The 19568-nt window shown below is 40.2% G+C and overlaps 1 protein-coding gene across 1 annotated transcript; it reads right to left on the bottom strand.

Moving 5' to 3' along the window:
* Positions 1-896: 896 nt before the first annotated feature.
* Positions 897-19075, bottom strand: soat2 (sterol O-acyltransferase 2). The gene is made up of 16 exons (XM_084349162.1): positions 18990-19075; positions 16219-16338; positions 15706-15764; positions 15362-15498; positions 15191-15244; positions 14284-14391; positions 13214-13496; positions 10929-11004; positions 9658-9742; positions 9383-9428; positions 8941-9070; positions 8403-8500; positions 6311-6409; positions 5998-6133; positions 5380-5525; positions 897-2516 (listed from the first exon to the last, which is right to left on the bottom strand). Exons 2-16 carry the CDS (start codon positions 16295-16297, stop codon positions 2469-2471), a joined length of 1584 nt encoding a protein of 527 aa, XP_084205288.1. The 5' UTR covers positions 16298-16338; positions 18990-19075; the 3' UTR covers positions 897-2468.
* Positions 19076-19568: the final 493 nt, after the last annotated feature.

The following is a 19568-nucleotide window of genomic DNA, read 5'->3' as shown; positions in this document are numbered from 1 at the left end:
TCTAGCCAAAGCGGGAATCTACAGCTCAAACTGCAGTTGGCTCAAAAAGTGAGTTAATCCCCATAAGAGCCCATATTAAAATGCCGAACTTCACGGCAGAAATAAACATGTTTACAGCCTGGTACAAAAAAAAGTATTATTATTTTGAGGAAATGCAGAACATATTGCACGGGAACCCAAAACATTGTGAGGGAACGCTAAAGTAATAGGAGGTAACGCAAAAAACTATTGCGAGGGAAAGTATGGTGAGGTAACAAAAATGTGTTGCGAGGAAACGCAAAAGCAGTAGCATAAACCTATGGGTGACGGTGGCTCTGTCCACTATTTTACACAGTAAATGTTCTAATCGCAGAAGGCTGCTGATTTCACTAAACAAAACCACTGTGTGCTACCTGCTGAGCACCAGACATCAGACAGATGGAGTTGGCGATTAGCTGGTGAACACAATGGAGCCTTGGCAGCTATATAGGGAGACATTTCTCAGAATTTGTTGGAGACCAGACCAGACATAAAATTGACTATTGGATTTACATTCATCAGATGGCTGGAGACACAACTTCAAACAAATTTCAATATTCTGCTGGATGTATAAAAAGGAAACAACTATGGTGATTTATGTTGTTGTTGACTTTGCTGCTTTCAAAGGCCAAATTCTGCTTTTATGAGGGGTCATTAAGTGATGTGTTTTCATTTCTGCCTGTCTCCCTTTTGTATTCCTCCAGCAAAGATGTCGTTTCAAATTGTTTCAGCATTGTGGAGCGGAAGAATAAGTTGGCTTATTAATGGCTGATGTGGACAACTGCATCCATCAAACAAATACAACATGTGACAGCCCCTTTCATGTATAATTCAGAAGAAAGCCAGAGATAAAAAAAAGGGTGTCAAAGAACAGAAAATACAAGACACAGATGATTTTATTATCCAGCATACAATTTTAATAAACGTGTCAAAAGTAAAGAGTTAAATTCAGTTCTACCGTTCACACTGCCTCTGAAACTGCTGTTCCTCTCTGAGCTCCTATGGTATTACACTGTATCAGTTTACAGAGCATTACATCACTAATGCAAACACTGTACCAATGTTAATCCTCTTCCTCCTGTATGACTTCAGAGGGACGTGGCAGGCACACAAACAGAGGCTTTGTGGCAGACTGATAAGACGCTGTGCTGCCTGTCATTGGTTGGTTAGCGTACCTGCTCTCCCGACCAATCGCTGTCGGCTGAATGTCAACCAAGGCGAGATTAAACATGCAGCACGCACCGACTGCAAACCAGGTTTGACCTGTCGTCCGTAAAACATACAGATAACTAAAAATCAAAGCCGCAAGGCTGCAAGACGGGAATAAAAACACTCGGCTTTACTATAAATATAGCTGAGATGAAAATGCAGCACTTTTTATTTACAGGGTCTAAAGCCGTTCAGAGTTTTTAAGAGCTTATTATTACAGCATTTATAAAAACTTTCAATAAATCAAAGAGTTACATTCAGGGTGGTAATGAAATGAAGTAAAAGTAATGAGCAAGCACACCTTTATCTGTATCTGTACCTCGTCAATCAACTAAAACATCTATCCACAGGTGGGACTGACCAGAAGTTGTTGATGTAAGCCAAAAGTTAAAGTAAAAAACTATTTACAAAATATTATTTTACAAACTTCAGTCAGCTTCCCAACAAGGGGTACGGATATTCTCACATTTTACTCGGATGATACTGATACACATATTTGTACTAGATATGTGTTTCATCTGAGTACATGCACAACCCTATACAATACATATGTTCTCACTCTAGATTGTTTTGTATATATGCAGGGAGGCAATTAGCCTAGCTTAGCATAAACACAAAAGAAATTGTTAGCCTGGCTCCGTCCAAAGGTCGAGAATCTGCCCGCCAGCTCATTGATCATCATGTTGTATCTTGTTTGTTTAACACAAACACCAAAACATGTTGTCCATAAACAAGCTACTTGTTGATTAAAGGGAAATTCCGCTATTTCTTTTAAACCTGGGCCCAATATTTACATGTTTGTTTGTGAAACACAACTAGACTTGTGTTTCTGGTGAAGGAGAAGTCTCGTTCTGAAATCTTGTGAGATGTGTTGCAGTTTGCAGGAATTTGCTTTAATGTGCTACAGTTTACTTACAGTAGGATATTCTATCGTCACTTGGTGAAGACTCGGTCCATTACAACATTTTATAAAGAACATTTTACACAGCCTGAATTATTAAACAGTATTTAATACTATCAGCACAAATAAAACCTTAAATAATTCAGATGTCGCAGCTCGGCGACATCATTGCACTTGAATAACAACATAAAGACACAGTCACACTTTGACCATAAGAAAGAAACAGTGCAAGCATAAAACCTTCTATATGTACATTTCAAGTTATCCCGACTCGCTCTCTCTGTTCGATCCATCATGATTTTCAGACCTTCATTCGTTCATTGGTTATCCCTCCTCCGCTTCAACTGCAGGACCACGATCGGGGCGTCACCAACTCCAGGAAACTATCCTGTTGAGAAGCAGCAGTAGAGTTTGCTTGAATATTCCTACAGCGCTCGTCCTCTTCCTCCTTCTAGTAACGTTATCTGTAATCCTTTTAAACATTTTATTCATATGATTTAACATCCACTCATTATCACATTATAATCTCATTTTATGAATCTATTTTTAGACAGCAGTTATCTGTGTTAAGCCACTGTGTGTGTATGACGTCACTGGCTTTGGAGGAAGCCTTAGCCGGGGGTTAAACAGAGATGCAGTAGTTTATTGTAGAATAAGTATGTTAGGTTCATCTGGGACCATCTGTCACATAAATCCTTCACATCTGTGACTACATCAAACGCTCGGGATTGGACGGGGGCTTTTTAAGGGTTAAATACGTGTCGGATTTTTTACAAATGTCTGTTCCTCACACCTGGGCTTCCTCCTTTGTGTGTAAATTAGGTGTGTTATCTCTTTAAGAGCGAGTTTATGTACTTCATGTGTGTTTCTACGTGTCTGCGTGAGGTCTGCGTGTCGACAGATGCTCATGAATGACTGGAGATAAGAACAGACGACAAAGCCAGGATGATGAAACAGTGAAAGGAGTTAAGTCAGATTCATCTGGTGACTGGCGTCTGTGTGACGTCTAACAACAAAGTACTCAAGTACCAGACATGTCCAGTGGTGGAATGTAACTAAATACATCTACTCAAGTACTGTACTTGAGTAAAAATTCAAAGTACTGTTGTGTTTTTATGATTTAAATCATCCACTGTTATGAGTTTCATCCTCATATTCATACATTACTGTGTATTCTATAGTTGTTTTGTGTTTGATGTAAAGTACAATGTACATGTACTTTACTTGAGTTATTCTATTTCCTGCTTATATACCACTACAGGATGGAGGCAAATATTGTAGTATTATTCACTACATTTAGATGATAACATGAGTAACTAGTTACTTTGCAGCTTACATACTGCATCAGAGCCAAAGTGATGCATTTCTAAATTAATTTATTTTATTGGCAATCAGATAATAAAAAAAAATGATTTCGATGATCAGACAAATGCTCAAAATCAGGTCCGACAATCGTCCAGGCTGAAGATCGGTCGACCAATAGTACACAGTATAAACTGTATAATTTAATATTTACCATAACAGTTTGCTGATAATACTTTCATAATTTAAGTAAGTTTTGTACTTTTTAACTTTACTAGTGGAGTATTTTTAACACTGGTATTAGTACTTTTTCTTAAGTAAAGGATCTGAATACTTATTCTACCACTGGTCATGTAATATACTTATGTATTATACATTCATGTGTTATTGTATTTTAGCCAGAATGTTATTTGTGTTTCAAGTTCTTTGACCTAGTGGCCAATTTTCCATTTTCTAACTTTGTCAGAAACTGTGGTCAAAGTACTTTTGAATGAGGTCATCGTGGTCCCGTACACTACAAACAAACTGCTGTTTCTCTTAATATCCTCACACATGCAGTCACATGCTACCTGTATCTGTTTATGCATCTGTATCTCTGTCTATCTAAAGGATATAGATCCTTTATGTTTTTCAGTCAGGCAGCTTCTCACTGAGCCTAAACACAGCCCAGTAGAAAAGCTGTCCAAGCCTTCAAAAACAACAATAAATCTCTCAGAAGAATCTTTCAGTCGAGTAATATACGTCTTCATATCTTTTTTTGTGACCCTGAAAAAAGGGCCACAAATCTTATTCTCTGTCAGGTTTTATTGATTTTACTTCAGACAAATCTCTGCTTCTGTCACAGACGTAAAGAAGAAAACTAAGGTTTAATAAACAGAGAGCACGTTTGTTGACCCACATTTTTGTGGCTGTAAAATATATCGATCTCTGTCTTGTCGGTAAGAAAACACAGTAGGCGAAGCAGAATGTGCAGGTATGATATGACAAAAAGTAAAGTTAATGTTTGAGCTTCACTGTGGAGGATGATGCATGTGCAGTTTGACAACAGAAGTCTGTTTCCACATTCATTGCTGAAAGTGTAAATTCCCTCTGTACTCGTTTTAAGAGGCGGGCCTCCGAGCATGATCCGTGACATCACAAATAGTTTGGGAGCCAGTCCTGCTCCAATATTCAGCGGACACAAGTGTGACTTGGAGACATGAAGCCTCCATTGCACAAACACTGAAAATGGACTTTACAGTGAAGTAGGAGACGTCTTCTGTCCGACAGTTAAACTTGTGGAATGAAAATACATATTTCATGAGGGAGAAGTTATAGATGCCATTTGAAGGATTTTTACTTTTTTGTTTTCCTGCAAAATCCATGTCAGAAAGTCAGTAGAGATTTTTTTGTATGCCTTAAAGGAACAGCTCACCCAAAAATTTAAATTTAGTCATTATCTACTCACCCCCATACCGATCACAAGACGGGTGAAGTTTTTTGGTTCACAAAACATCACACAGCAAAACAGCGTTGCAGCATTCTCCTAAACAGCTGAAGTAGATGGGGACTTGTTTACAAACGCTAAAAAAACAACTAAAATGGCTCCATACAGTTTGTGCAACATAATACTAGTCTAAAGAAGAAAGCGCCACCGTAGCAGCTAAGTTAAAAGCATTAGAGCGCATCCCGTCTGAAGTGGGTGCTTGATTGCGTCTTGAAGCTTCTGGAGACGCTGGATGGTAGCCATTTTATGTTTTGTTTTTTTTGTTGTTTTTTTTAAACAAGTCCCCATGTACCTCAGTTGTTTAGCGCAATGCTGCAACGCTGTTTTGTTGTGAAGCTCCAGAAACATTTTGACCAGGCTTTCCATCGGCATGGTGCCGGGATGATGATGATGAATTTTTCATTTTTGGGTGAACTATTCCTTTAATACATATGTGGATCATTGCATTGTTCCTTTTACGTACCCCTGTCCGAGGGCAGCGTATCTGGGCGTACCACTCCTGGCAGTACAGACACACCTGGACACCCTGACCGAGGAAGAGGCCCGCCCACATGATGACGTTGAACACAGGGCTCCGTCGCTTGTCGTTCATGGTAAAGTTGAACACCACTGAGAGGACGACATGAGGGGATTCTGTCAGTGACTTGTTTCAGGAACAGTTTATTTGTGTTATTGCAGAAATGTGAGGCCGCTGGTCACGACAGGGACAAACAGCAAGAGCGTGAAAAGTAGAGAATAAAACATTTTGTCGGATGACCACTGACTGAGTCCCAGAGGAAAAGGACATAATTCACAGGTGTACTTTCACTCACTGTAATGAGAGCTGTCATCTAAAAATGGCTACTAAATGCTTGTTAGAGTGAATAATTACAGATTTTAACTTTGAAAGCTTGAAGGCACAGTCCAGATTGCAGAAGATGACATCTGCATATTTTTAACAAGCTATAGACAGACAATTCAGAGACGGTGTTTTTAACCTCAGCAAAGATAATGAGCTGCTCCTCGAATGCTCTTCAGCAGCCATCATTTCTGTTTATATCACTGCAAAGACTGTTCCCTGAATAATGAGTGTGACCCTCACCCCCGAAGATGGCAAAGAGAACGAACAAGACGGGATAGAAGAAGCCAAAGCCCATGGCCAGGGCGTACTCGTGGACGACAGCAGAGACGATGAACACGGAGAGCATGGCAGCTGTTCGGAATTTCCTTTGCGACAGCTGCAGGGATCAGAGCAGGAACAGAGAGGGTTTGGATCAGAGTTCAGGGGTCAGGCTGGTTCACTGGGGAATTTGTGTCACTAGAATTACAGGACGAGGGTTAAAAACCCAATGGGACATCACATTGTTGTCTTAGTTTGATGTAATTTAAGTATGCAGTCTTGACACTCTGCTCACCCGGAGGAAGTCTCTGTATCCGTAGTAATAGAGCCAGTCATGAACCACCACGTTCCAGGTCCGGTAGTAGTTGGCGAAAGATGTAGAGTTCCACCAGTCCTGGGAAATCAACACAGAGCAGTAAAATGGGTGTGTGAATCAAAATAAAAACAGAACAGAGAAGGATCACTTCAGTTTTGGGGCATTTTCAAGTGACACTGGTGAGAGCCACACCTGTATGATCTTGTTCCCTGAAAGTGAATCAAGTATGACCATAAATCTCAATTAGAGTTTCGCTGATGACATTTAGTGCTTCAACTACTATAGAGGTAAACTGGTTGGACTTCCCATCTGCTGTAATGCAGAAGAAAAACAAGCAGTATAGTTTCAGTTTATGCCTTTTTCAGTGTGGCCTAGTTATTTGTCACAGCCCAGATGTCTTTCAAACAGCTGCGTGGTATCTCGTACTATCAGGTAAGGTTGCACAATATTGGATTTATGCCCAAACCCGACATGCCAATATTTTCTGACTGATATTGGCCGATTGCAGATGCCAACACAGATAATTGCACATAGTTTTGTCCACCTAAAGAACAGCAAGTCTCATAAAATGCTTCACATTCAGTGAATGTACACATTCAAAATAAGATAACGACTTACTCAACCGTTAGTGTTGCATGCATATGTGATTAAAGTGTCTATCGGCCTGTCATACTGGTAGATTGTTTAATCATGCATCCCTGTTATCAGGCGCACATAATTAGATTAATAAAACACAATCACCGAGAGCAGATTTCATTGAACTGTTTCTAACTTTGACTACAAACCACACTAACTCAGTAGCTCAACATTTTCTGAAAACACGCTTATTTGCTATCTTTATGAGATCAATATGAAAAGATTGATACCATTCTCACATGCAAGAGGTATTGAGCTTGAGCCAGGAAGTGATGAGCTTAGCCTAGTGTTAAGGAAGAAAAACCACAAATAGAGATGTAAAATAACAACAATTTGTGGTTTTAGGGGGGACTTGCAGTATTTTTTATACCCTTCACCTAGCCACCTAGCACTGCAGCAAAGATGCTTTGCCTCAAAATCTGTACCTGGCTTTTATTCTACAAGGAAAAGTGTCATTGTGACTTTTTATATCATGGTGTTTGTACAGATATGCTGCAATGTTTTTTTTGGCTGCTTTGAAAGCGTTGGTAGGCAGAATTTGTTCTTTCCAGAGATTGCAAGCCTCCCGGAAGAGTGCCAGGCTTTGAAGCCAATTTTACACAGTGGCTTAACCGTGCAATTCCAACATCACGTGATGCACTGGGGCACAAAAAAACATTTTCCCATGAGCTTACATTGCAGTGGATACCTTTTTTTTAGCGTCACAACCTTTAACTGACTGTATTCACTCTCTTCACTATCAGAACTTGATCCCTTTCATCCAAAACCGGAAGTTTGTCATCCAGGCTGCAGAAGTCTCAAGTATGCATGGGTCCCACAAAGCGGAAGATCCAGGTGATTTTATAACCGGGAAGTCAAACGCTGTATCCAGTTCTCATTAAACGCCCATGAGAGATTCAGGCTAGTTTGTATCTTGCTTTGCATGTTTCTAGGCTAGCTAACTTCAGGCTCTGGCTCCAGAATAAAGGCACAGAAAGATATAGATGATAATGAAATCACTGCACTATGTCAAACGATTCATTTTAATGCACCATCTAAAGAAATGTGCACACAGTCATCCCTTTATGGCTATCCTAATTGTAATTTTACAGGCTTATTAAACATGCAGTCGAGGCATATTACCCTTTTGGCCAGCACTGGAACAATAACAGTGATGTTGATTTATGAGTGTTGCAAAAAGTGAAAATAAAAAAATGTTGGTTTACACAGCCAAAAGCCTAAGTCATGTTTTTTTCCTCTGTTTTCAAGAGCTAACAGCATCAACAGAATATACTAGATGGAAAAGTTAAACTGTTTTGGGACCATCAGGCCACCCAGCTGTAATTTCACTTGTCATTTATCAAACGTTTTCCCGTTTGGAAAAGCAAGCGTATCTGATGAAAATGCTGCGTTCACAGGAGAGGCCATGCGACAAAGAATCAGTCAAACCACACACCTTGTAAAACATCCTGTCAGCGAAACACAGCAGCTCCCCGAAGAGGTTGAGCCAGCAGTGGAGGAAGGCAAAGAAACACAACAGAAGGAGCATTATACCTGAGACAGACAGACAGAGAAAGAGAAACAGAGGAGGGAGTTACGAAGAACACTTTAATTCTGGGCATCGCTCCCAGCTTTCTCATAAGAATTGTAACTTGACACTGATGCTCCCATATCAGCACTTAGTCAAAAAGCCATTCACTTAAAGAGAGCAATAAACACACCGGTTGGTCTTTGATACCTGCATCTGATTTCATAACAGCATCTTTAATCTTATCACAGACATAAAAACACTAGAGACTCATTCCCTCTATTACCATATTAAGTGATACATTAACTTGTGCTGACTCATACAGACGAGAGATAATAGAGGTTATAAACAGAAGTGATGTTACAGATGGAGTCACGAATGACCTTTAATTTATATGTTTGTTTTGCACATGACTTCCTCCTTAGATTGCCTCGAAAATGTCAGTAGAGAGTAGAGCATACGCTACCTGGTAATATTGAGTTGAACACAGCCAGGACCATTGTTCGTTTACTAAACGGCAGGTTGGTCTCTTGCGTGTGGAGGGGCACACAAAGGCGCACCAGGATGAAGTAGCCGTAAAACAGGCATCCCAAGATCTGAAAATGGAGCAATAAAATGTAAGTAGGTACAATGAGATCCTGAGAAAAAAGAGGGGTATTCTTGATGATCAGCACTCGAATGCAAGAGATAGCAGTGCGAGCCAAGATGTCACGTATTAAAGCTATCAAGCACCTGTAGTTTATGATTGCTTCACCTTATCAAATAAGTGCTGTGAGAAACTTTCAGGTCAGATGCTTTCTATGTCAGTGACCCCACGTAGGCCTTCTATTATGTAATCTGACTAAAAGGTGATCTATGTGAAAATGAATACATACTCTCAACAGACCATATAAAGAGTTTCATCTCACCATGCCGAGTGTGACACCAACATACTTCCATCTAATGTGGGAATTCCTGCAAAGAAGAGACAGGATATGTTTAGCCCTGTTGACCCTTTACAATTCTGGAAACCACATATCACAGTAACATTACATGTATAAGTGCTGACTTGCATGTGGGGAGGTGAAGAGTGTGGTGGTGGTTGCGCTAAAAGTTAATCGGAAGTCTTCTTCATGTAGTTGCACCCACATTAGAATAAGATAACAAAGCGTAAGCAGCAGGTCAAAGGGGCAACATGTCTTACCGAGGATATGATTCCCTGTAGATGAGCGTTGGACAGAAAAGGAAGTACAGATAGCTGGATAATGTTGGAAATCTGGGACTTTCTCCTGAAAAGCAAAGACAATTTGATAAATAAGACCATCAGAGTGAAGGGGTGCACTTTTGAGCCATAAAATCTGGCAGTAAAATAGCTTTTAGCAGTCAAACGTTGCCTTGAATGGCTTTTATAAAAGGTTTGGGTTTAAATATTTTGGTGCATAAATAACTAATAGGCAAAAGGTTTGGAACTGGTCCTTGAAGGAGTAATGATGCTTAAAGGTTGAGACTGTTATGCTACAAGTCTGAAGGATCTCTAAAGAAGTTGAAGAGTAAAAACTATGGACAGCTGCTGTGATGCCCTCGCCAAATCCTCCAGACTCAATTTTGAGAATCAGTCCTTTTAACAGCGCTAAACAACCTTCATTCAAACTCAACAGAATAAAGTGTTAGCTGGTTGCTAACTAGCATTACATTGCAGTGTCTGGACCGCTTCCAAAACGTTTTGTATCTATTAGTCATTTAAACACCAGAATATGCAAAAAAAAAAAAAGGTCTGTGGTTCAGACATTAGCTTCTCATTTCATTTTTCTTGTTTCATTATGTGGCACATTACCGGCCATTTACACTTCCATTTCTAAAACTTAATGTAGGGGCCTGCAAACAAATGGCTGTCTTTAAAATGAAATGGCACAGTAAGTTTATCGCAAAATCGTTAAGCCATTATGTCCAGTCGTCTGCACTTAGCCCTCTAATCGCTTTTGCTGAATTATTAGCTGTACTTCAGTCACGAAGGATATCTGAAAATGGTAAAACAGAGCTTTTTGTGTGGAAATTGCCAAATCATCATCTGTGTTAATCAAGGAATTTATTGTCAGTCTCGCTCTGAATCACATTCACATTTCTTTAAAGCCATTTTCTGTCATTTTTTGCTCCGTTATTCTACAAGTTTTTCTCCTGGAGCTTCTTCGCTGCAGTGAGTAAATATTCACGTTTATCTCAACGAGTTTCCAGTCAAAGGAGTCCCATTCTTCACCACAAACAGACTGTTACAATAAGATCTCACGGGGATTCACATACTTGAGCTTATTTATTGTATGTGGGTGTTTTCCCTGTTAGTTTTAGCCTCAGCATGAGTCATTAGGTGGGGATCCTGCTGAGTTCTGTTTTAGTCATTGCGTCTGGGAGTGTCACTGTGAGTAATTACTCTGCCTGAGGAGTAAATACACCTGACATCAATACAATACAGTACAGTACCTTCCTTTGGTGGATTCTTCATAACAACAGGAGCAGTTTCTCTTATGAACGAGTAGCTCTTCATCAGGAATCGAATCTGAGGAAAATTGATACAGATATTGTGTGAAGTGAAGCACAGCGTGTGTCAATAATAGCAGCTTCTACTTCAGCTCGTCTTCTTTGTTGCATGAATTGACAAGATGTCTGAAGACGAGACACCTTTGTAGCCTCAAGCTCACGTTTCTGTTTGTGTGCATATTGACGTAAAGATGTATTATTGAGATGTTTGTTCACTTAATCAGGAGGAACAACAAAAGGGAACTGTGCAGCACGACAGGGCAGACGGAAACACAGCTGGAGAAGTGGTTTGTCCTTTTAGTCCGTCATAAACTGCACTTCATACAGCAGGGAACCACTTAATCTTTTAAGGGCAATTAAGTAAAAGAAACAGATTTGATTATGCATCAAAAATCAATATGGCACAGTGTATGGGCAGCATCAGAATTACAGATACACCGATTGGACCAATGCAGGTCAGATGAGGACACGGTTTTCCAAAAGCATCTAAGCACTGGGATTATCTCACCATCGAATGGAGCTAAAATGATCTCAGCGCTAAGACGGTTTTGGGAGACCGGGGCTGCTGTAATAAAGAGGATGAGGACGTATTACAGTACGCGTGCATGATGTTCAAACGTTGGCTACACTGAGATCTACTGTCTCTTTTGGTGCCCTTCCAGCTGGAAGTCTCCCATCTCCCTCTCTGGCCTGTCAGGCTTTTCTGATCGCAGCGTTCCCGCTGATGAAGAGCAGCAGTAATGATGTAGATTATCAATGAATATCATGATAGCTACAGAACAGGCTGTTACTAGCAGAGGTCGTTCCTGAGAGTTTAATTGTTGGGGTTTATTCTGTTGGATCTTGATGTTCTCATTGTAATAAAACAATCATATTGCAGGAAGTATTATCAAAAAACATAATGTGAACTCACAAATGAATCGCTCACACCAGCTGTTTGGTGTCATCAACTTATTAATGCAATATCGTTTGACTACCAGCTGACTTATAACATCTAATCACATTCATACCAGTGGACGAGGTGGCCTTCATAATCTTTCTGTTCTCATTTTTACTCTCTTGATCTCCAACACCAAAACCTCCTCTCTGGCACTGCCATCTTGCTGAGCTTTAATCATCAAGTCTGCAGACAGCTGCTTCCATACCATTATGTGCTAAAGAGGGATTAGCTCTCCCAGCAGGTGGAGGTGAGGCTTTCTGAAATGCTATATGAACTGCAGCAGCACAGCTCTCAGTTGAGCGATGGCTGACGACTTAAGCACACTGCAGTGATTGAAGCGGTGTCACGTACTGTATGTTGCAGGAAGGGGAATATGCATCATGAATGTAAAGGCAGAAGGCTTATCTGCATTAAGTATATACTGTAGAAATATATCTTTCTAACATGAAAGCAATAGGTTCTCAGGAGAAACTAAAAAGTGTCTGTAGTCAGCCTATTTGATGTATTGTTGCTGAATAAATGAAGGCGTTTGTATCCATGAGTGTCACAAACTTTACATTTAAACCTATACTGAATAACAAAAAAGAAGCCAACTTCCTTATAGATGAAAGTGTGCATGACCAGTAAACCAAATTCTGATTGTTTGCTAAGAGTCTAGCAATAGCAAGAGTGTATTTGTTATGTTTATTGATTTCCTTCTTATCTAGGTTCACTGTCCTCTGATGTTGTGTCAGTGAATAATCATGCCTCTTGTCCATGTCCATGTGAAATCACACCCCCCCAGACTTTTAACATATCTCCCAGTGATTTACTTCCGTGATGAGCAAGAACATAGTGAATAATATCAACCATGTTTCGGCGAGCCTCTAACATGGATGGCATTTTTGATCAGTAAGGCCTGAGGCAGTCCAAACTTTTGCACCCTGTTCTCCATAAATATGAGTGCAAAGAGTGTGCAACTTTGTGAGAAAGTCATCATTCATTTGCTGGAGCACGAGTCACGAGATACTTGATATTCACCAAATTCACTAAATCCGATACATAACTTCTTTTTTAATCTGTAACCAATTATTTTTCGCTTTTGTTTTTGTTGACTTCTAAATGCTTCTGCTTTTTAATTATTAACCATTTACTCTCTTGTATTTGGTTTTCCTTATACCGTCTTTACATTTTTAATGTTCTCTTATTGCCTTTTTTTATATATTTACATGCCCCTGTGAATCACTTTGAATTGCCTTGTGTCTGAACGGTGTCACATAAATAAACTTGCCTTTCCTTAAACACTCACCTGCTCCAGTATCACAATGAACCGTGAGGCTGGTGGCAGCTGGTAGTGTACAACCACGTGAACCGGGAACTGTCCCAGTACGTAGGTCTGCACCGCACACAGGGCCAAACCCACGCCGACTGACAGCCCCAACTTAGAGGAGAAGCTGTGGTACATAGATCCCCAAAAAACCAGGCCGTAGTAGGGGACGAGGAGGGTGTAGGTGAACATTATAACCCAGGCCCAGGTGACCGTCCCCAGCTTCCCAAAGGCGTAGAACAGCAGGTCGAACTCCAAGACCAACCTGAGATTGCATTAGAAAATGACAAATTATAATCATTAAGTACAGACAATGGGGATATTATTAATAAGAAGAGATTTAAAGGCTAATTTTAGTTCAGGAAAAATTATTGTAAAACTTCAAAACTAAGTTGAAATTAGGACATTTTGGTGATGCACTCCATTTGCCACTGCGGTCTGCTTTAGCTTCAAGCTGGGTTGTGAATAACCCTTTAAATGACGTTAAAGCATGACTGGCTTTAATACACGTCAGGCATCGTTAAGTGCATTGAATATTTTTCCATTACCTTCTCCCATCTGAAAGGACCCCTCTGGCGATAATAATAATGGATTTAAAATACCCACTCAATGCAGAAACGTCAAAGGATTTGTTTAATTCAACAGAGCCACTTGCAAATCAGACATTATTGTTTTGTATGACATCAAGTTAATCATAAAATCGGTGCTAATTGAGCGTCGATGTATTGAATAATTTGCAGACGGACAAAAGTTGCCTGCTGGGACTTTCTTCCAGGGAGAAACTTAAGAATGAAACTCACAGCCCTGTGTCTGCAAACAGAAACCAAATCATTACTGAGCTGCCCAGAGCAACAGCAGAAATACTCAGAGGGATTGATTGCACTATCTTTCTGCTACCAGACGAGTGGAGTGGCTGGGATCGAGAGAAGCAGGGAGAGACACAATGTGTAGAAAAAGATGATAAGAAGTGAGTTATATGTTTTTCTTCGGGGGAAGTTCAGGGTCATCAGACGTCCTAAACACGCACGCCTACAAACACACATCACACTGACCTGCCCTGGTCGATGTAGTCGACAGCCAGCGTGCTCATACAGAAGATGAGGAGTACGGCGATGAACATGTGGTAGATGGTCCTGATGTGGTTGATCTCAAACAGTTCACTGAGGAAGAGGAAGAAACGCAGAGACAGAATCTGTCATAATACTGTTATTAAAATAGCTGTGATGTATACATGTTTATTTATGGGTTTATTCATCTATAGCAAGCACAAACATGCCTGTGGGTGTCATGGTGCTGTCATTTCAGCTGTATTTTATTCGTGTTTTATGTGTTTTCTTGGTTTTCTGCATTGTTGTGGTGTCTTTTGCTCTGTTTCCCTCCTGTTCTCTTTTGCGCCTCACCAGCCTGATTTTCCCTCCACACCTGCTCTGCATCTCCTTTAATAGCCCAGCCCTGTTTCCAGTGTTTACTAGTTACTAGTGTGTTTCCACTCATTACCCTCACCTGTGTATTCCTCATAAGAATTTCACCCTGATTTTATTAACCGAACATATGCGACCAAATTAAAGGTCCCATATTATGCTAATTTTAAGGTCCATACTTTTATTTTGGGTGTCTACTGGAATAGATTTACATGTTTTAATGTTCATAAAACACATTATTTCTCTCATACTGTTACTTGTTGCAGCACCTCTATTCACGCTCTGTCTGAACACTCTGTTTCAGTGTCTGTCTCTTTAAGGCCCCCCCCTCCTGAAAAAGCCCAGTCTGCTCTGATTGGTCAGCGCTCAGAGGCCTGAGCAGGCACCGGCCAGCGTGTTTCTGCATCAGCTCTGTTGGTGTTTTTGCAGCCTTGGCTGTGCTGAGGGCGATGACTTCATAGTTTGTGAGAAGAAAATAAGAGACAGAAAAAAAACACTGTTTACATTCTCTAAATTATAAACAGTCTTTCATACTTACTCCAACAGTGATGGCCGGGCCACAAAAACTTTGCCATCGTCCATCCTCTGAGAACTAAAACAAGTACAGACAAAGACATGTTTTACTGCAGTCAGTGCGATAATAAATATGTCTCCCAGATCATTAAGGAATAATGTGTGCTAGTAAAAGCTGCCTCCTCCTCCTCCTCACCTGGTCTGGGTTTTCTTTGTCGTCTTTCCATTAACTGACGGAATTTGGGTAAATGGCTGGACGGACTCAGTCAGAGCTAGGTCCAGTAAATTACTGAGCTGATCCTGGATCTGCTCCATGACTCTCACCTTCACCCTCTAAAGGAGGAGAAAATGTTTGTTTAAGCATCTTCACCGTTTAGCCTACTCTATGAATTAACCACACACTCTAAATACAGAACAATATGCATTTTTTTTTGCACACTTTTAAAATATTGCTTCAGGCTGTATCCTGTTTTCCATGCAGAACTTTACATAGATAGATAGGGACTGAAATTAAGATGGCGGGTGGTTGTTACGGGTTACCTGTGCGTGGTTGTGCCACTGTCTTAGATCCTCTTCCTGTGCAATATTATGGCCCCAGGCTGGAGAGAGAAGAACATAAATTACAAAAGATGATCAGCCACTACAAAATAGGGTAATATCACACCTGAATTAATAATGAGGGCAAAATTAAGAAGGAAAGGTAAGAGATAAGAGATAAATGCGAGTCCCCACACACGTTTCTGCGATAATCCTACATAAGGCAACTTATAAAAAGCAAAACTTTTGCCTCATAAGAATTGTATGAATCCCCAGATCTACTGAAAAGTATGTAATTCATCATTACAGTGGGATTATACAGTATATCTTTATATTGCTATCACCTTTTACAAACAAATACTGCATATATATAGAGAATTATTTCTGTCTGTACACCAATAATAAAACTCAACAAAATATGCAGTTATTCCCGAAAAAGCAACACAAAGAAGAAAAGATGTTTAATATAAATGTATGAGTGGGTAAATTTGTTTGAGTGGGTATTATTGACCATACCATGACTGGCGTTCTCATCTGACTGAGGGGCTTTGACGTTTCGGTGATGCAGTCCGTTTGGTGGCTCCGCAGTCGTCATGGTTACCACTGGACTATCTGCTGAGACTCACACGGACAGTCCTGTGCATATCAAAGTTGTAGGTTAGTCTCATAAACACTCCTGTGTCCCCTGAGGATAAATGGTGGAAATCTAAATCTAATACGAGTCCTGCATTGTGATATGTGGCTGATTAATGCTGCCTGGTTTGCACTGGCCCAATCTTGCCTGTTGTTTGTTGGTGAGATACGGATGAAAGAGCATAAAAGCCCTACAGGTGGGCTTATTCGCAACATGGCTCTCTTCCCGATCATAATCCAAAGTAAATCCAGGATGAAAATCCCCAATTCGTGACACCACATCGGGTATTTTTGGCCACTTGTCCCACACAGTGAGATTTTGATGTTTTGTTTTTTATTTAATTTAAGCAGGTCTAGGTGCTTTATAAATACCGTGAAAGAATTGAAATGCTCAATCCACAGAGAAATGCAAAAAGACACTGACTTCTGTAACGTTATGATGACACAAATATAAAGTCACCACCGTCAGCCGTGTCCCCAGAACAGCCACGGTTACAAGAACATCTGCCGAGCTGGTGCAGAAACACGGTGGGTGGTGCCTGCCCAGGCCTGTGAGAGCTGACCAATCAGAGCAGACTGGGAGAGACAGGCACCAAAATGGAGCGTTCAGACGGAGGGTGAATAGAGATGCTGCAGCAATGGACATTATGAGAAAAGTAATGTGTTTTTTGAATATTAAAGCATATAAACATTTTCTAGCAGACACCTGAAATAAAAGTATGAGCATGAAAAGGTATAAAGTCCAACATATGACCCTTAATTTTGTCTAATTAGTTTGGTCAATAAAATATATATTAAAAAAAGTGAGAATTATGCATCCCAGCCCAAAACCCAAAGATATTCATTCTATTATCAAATAAGGAAAAAAAGCAGCAAACAATTTGGCGGTTTGACATAAATAATGACCCGATTAATTTTCTGTTGGTCAACTAATCGATTGATCAAGTAACTGTTTCATTAAGGCCCTTAAAACACCAAAAACAAAGTATGAACCTGAACGTCAGTATAATTTGGGGTCGTTGAGTGCTGTGACATCACCGGACAGAGATCAAAACTTCCAACCCATAGAGAGCAGTGCAATGAAAGCAACAGTTGCAGAAGTTTAACAATGTGGACTTGAACTATAAATTGAGAGATTAAATGAGGTCACAGGCCCATTGCTGGCAGGTTGCCTCATGCAGAAGAGCATTAATATTCCTGATGAGCTTCAGTCCCAGGGTGGTGAGCTCACTCGTGTGAATCCCAAACTGATAAAGTGCACAAACTCCTCGTCTGAATGCAGAAACATATAGGTCAGGGGTTTTGAACAGAGGTTACCTTCAGCGCTTTATCATAACAAGAGGGTTACTATCAGCCATTGTAGCTCAACCCAAACAATGTAAACAAATGATAAAGCCGGTGTGACTGTCCCCAGTGGAAGTTAACACACACTATAGATAAGATACACAGAAGACTGACTGAGAATTTGTGTTAAATGAGACTTCAAAGGAGTGACCTCATTTTCTAATCCATGCTGTTTGATCACGTCTCAGGAGAAATATCAATATAGCTGATTAGCTTTGCATAGATATACTGATACTACATTTTTTTGGCTGAGGATGATGAGATGGTAAAGAAAGAGTGGAAGAAAAACATGTTTTTGAGCAGGTAAACCCTTATTCTTTGGGGTAAGATGAGGGTGAGGGATCATGCTTGGTCACAGCCTGTAACTTTCCTCCCATTTACCTATATAACGAACAAATTAATCATTAGACTCCTGGACGAAGGATGACGATCGTGAAACAAAGCCGTACTCTTCCAGTACTACAGAGCAGCTTCTTTCCTCAAGCTGGGAGCCTCGTCTATTCATCCCCAGCACTACGCCATAAAAAACAGCTTTAATTTTATGACTGATCCAACCCAGATAAGTTGGAATCTGACCCGGTGACAGGCATTAACAATGCCAGTCTTCTCACTGATGGTCTCGTTTGCTTATGTAGGTCCTATAGAGGCAACAGTATTAAATAGTTTATCGTTTAAGGTTTGATATACGCAGTCTGACACAGGAATGAATGAAATAATTAAATAATTTCAAGGACGACAATTGATTACTCCACCAAACAAAACCCTATCAACAGAATAAATTGAATAATAAGAATAATTGTTTTTCGACTTCCACTCTTCCATTTCCACTTCGTTCGTTAGTTAAAGGGTAACTTCACCAATTTTCCACATTAAAGTATGTTCACAGGCCTTGAGGAGTACTACTGTACATGTGAAAAAAAAGTTGTCTCAAAAAGTCTTTTGTGGCTCCAGAGGAAGCTGCGTGTTACCTGATAAATTGCCTCCACTTGATTAAATCACAACTTCTCTTCAGAAAAACTAAAAAACCAGGTCATGATCCTTTACTTAACAATACTGACTGACTGGTGCCACACTTTCATTTTAATTCTTCATTTCTCTACATTTAAAGAACAAACTGAGGAATTTTCCTATTAATTTACATCCATCAGAGTTCATTGTATTCAGTATTTTTGTTGTTTTTAAAACAGAAACTTGTACAAAAACTAGAAAACTAAACTAAAACTAAAAAGTCACATAAGTGACAGATGTCAGATACAGTTGTGTCAGGCAGATGTGACATCCATGATGAACATTGTCAGATTAATACTCACAGTCTTCCAGCCTTGGGCTCGGTCAGATGCACTGTTTCAATCGATGAGTCCTGCTGAGAGCGAGCTGCTGAAGTGGTTTTTAAGCGAGTGTGTGTCACAGCTCTTGTGATCTCTGTCCTCGCCTTCCCTCAGCTGCTATTTTGCACTTTGCCCCTTTTGGCTCCTGGCCTGGGGCAGAACAGGTCCTCAGCTGCCCAACCTCCCCCTTCACGTCCTCTTGTGGATGGAGGAGTGGTGGAGTTTGTCCTTAGGTCTCCTCTATTCATATTTATATCATGTGTTTAACTATTGATTTTCATGCACTTTCTTCTTGGCACAGCTGAAAATGTGCCAGTCAAGACTGAGAGAAAAAAAATGAAATAAAAATAGCTGCTTTGACTTATCACCTAAAAATATAGCGCGTTTTGCTTTAGGTCAATAACTTTCTTCCGTTGGATATTTTTGACGTTCACTACGTGCAGAATGATGCTCGTACAAAGTGTGACTAGTTTGACGTGTACAAACAAGGTGACTTTGTAACATAATTCGAGACATCTTGTGTCCAGACATTTGAATATTCAGAGAGTCTGGATTTTCCAA

This window comes from Pagrus pagrus (genome assembly GCF_965226575.1).
Source record: "Pagrus pagrus genome assembly, chromosome: 3".
Taxonomy (NCBI): Eukaryota; Metazoa; Chordata; class Actinopteri; order Spariformes; family Sparidae; genus Pagrus; species Pagrus pagrus.
This window is presented reverse-complemented; position numbering and strand designations above follow the sequence as displayed.

Bases quoted from the DNA above. Each gene is read 5' to 3' on its own strand.
- soat2 (XM_084349162.1), bottom strand. From the start codon at position 16,297: ATGACGACTGCGGAGCCACCAAACGGACTGCATCACCGAAACGTCAAA. The intron at 13,497-14,283 runs GTCAGTGTGATG...ATGCAATCTCAG, and splicing joins GACTACATCGACCAGGGCAG to GTTGGTCTTGGAGTTCGACC. The intron at 9,743-10,928 runs GTACTGTACTGT...TTTGCTTTTCAG, and splicing joins GAAGAATCCACCAAAGGAAG to GAGAAAGTCCCAGATTTCCA.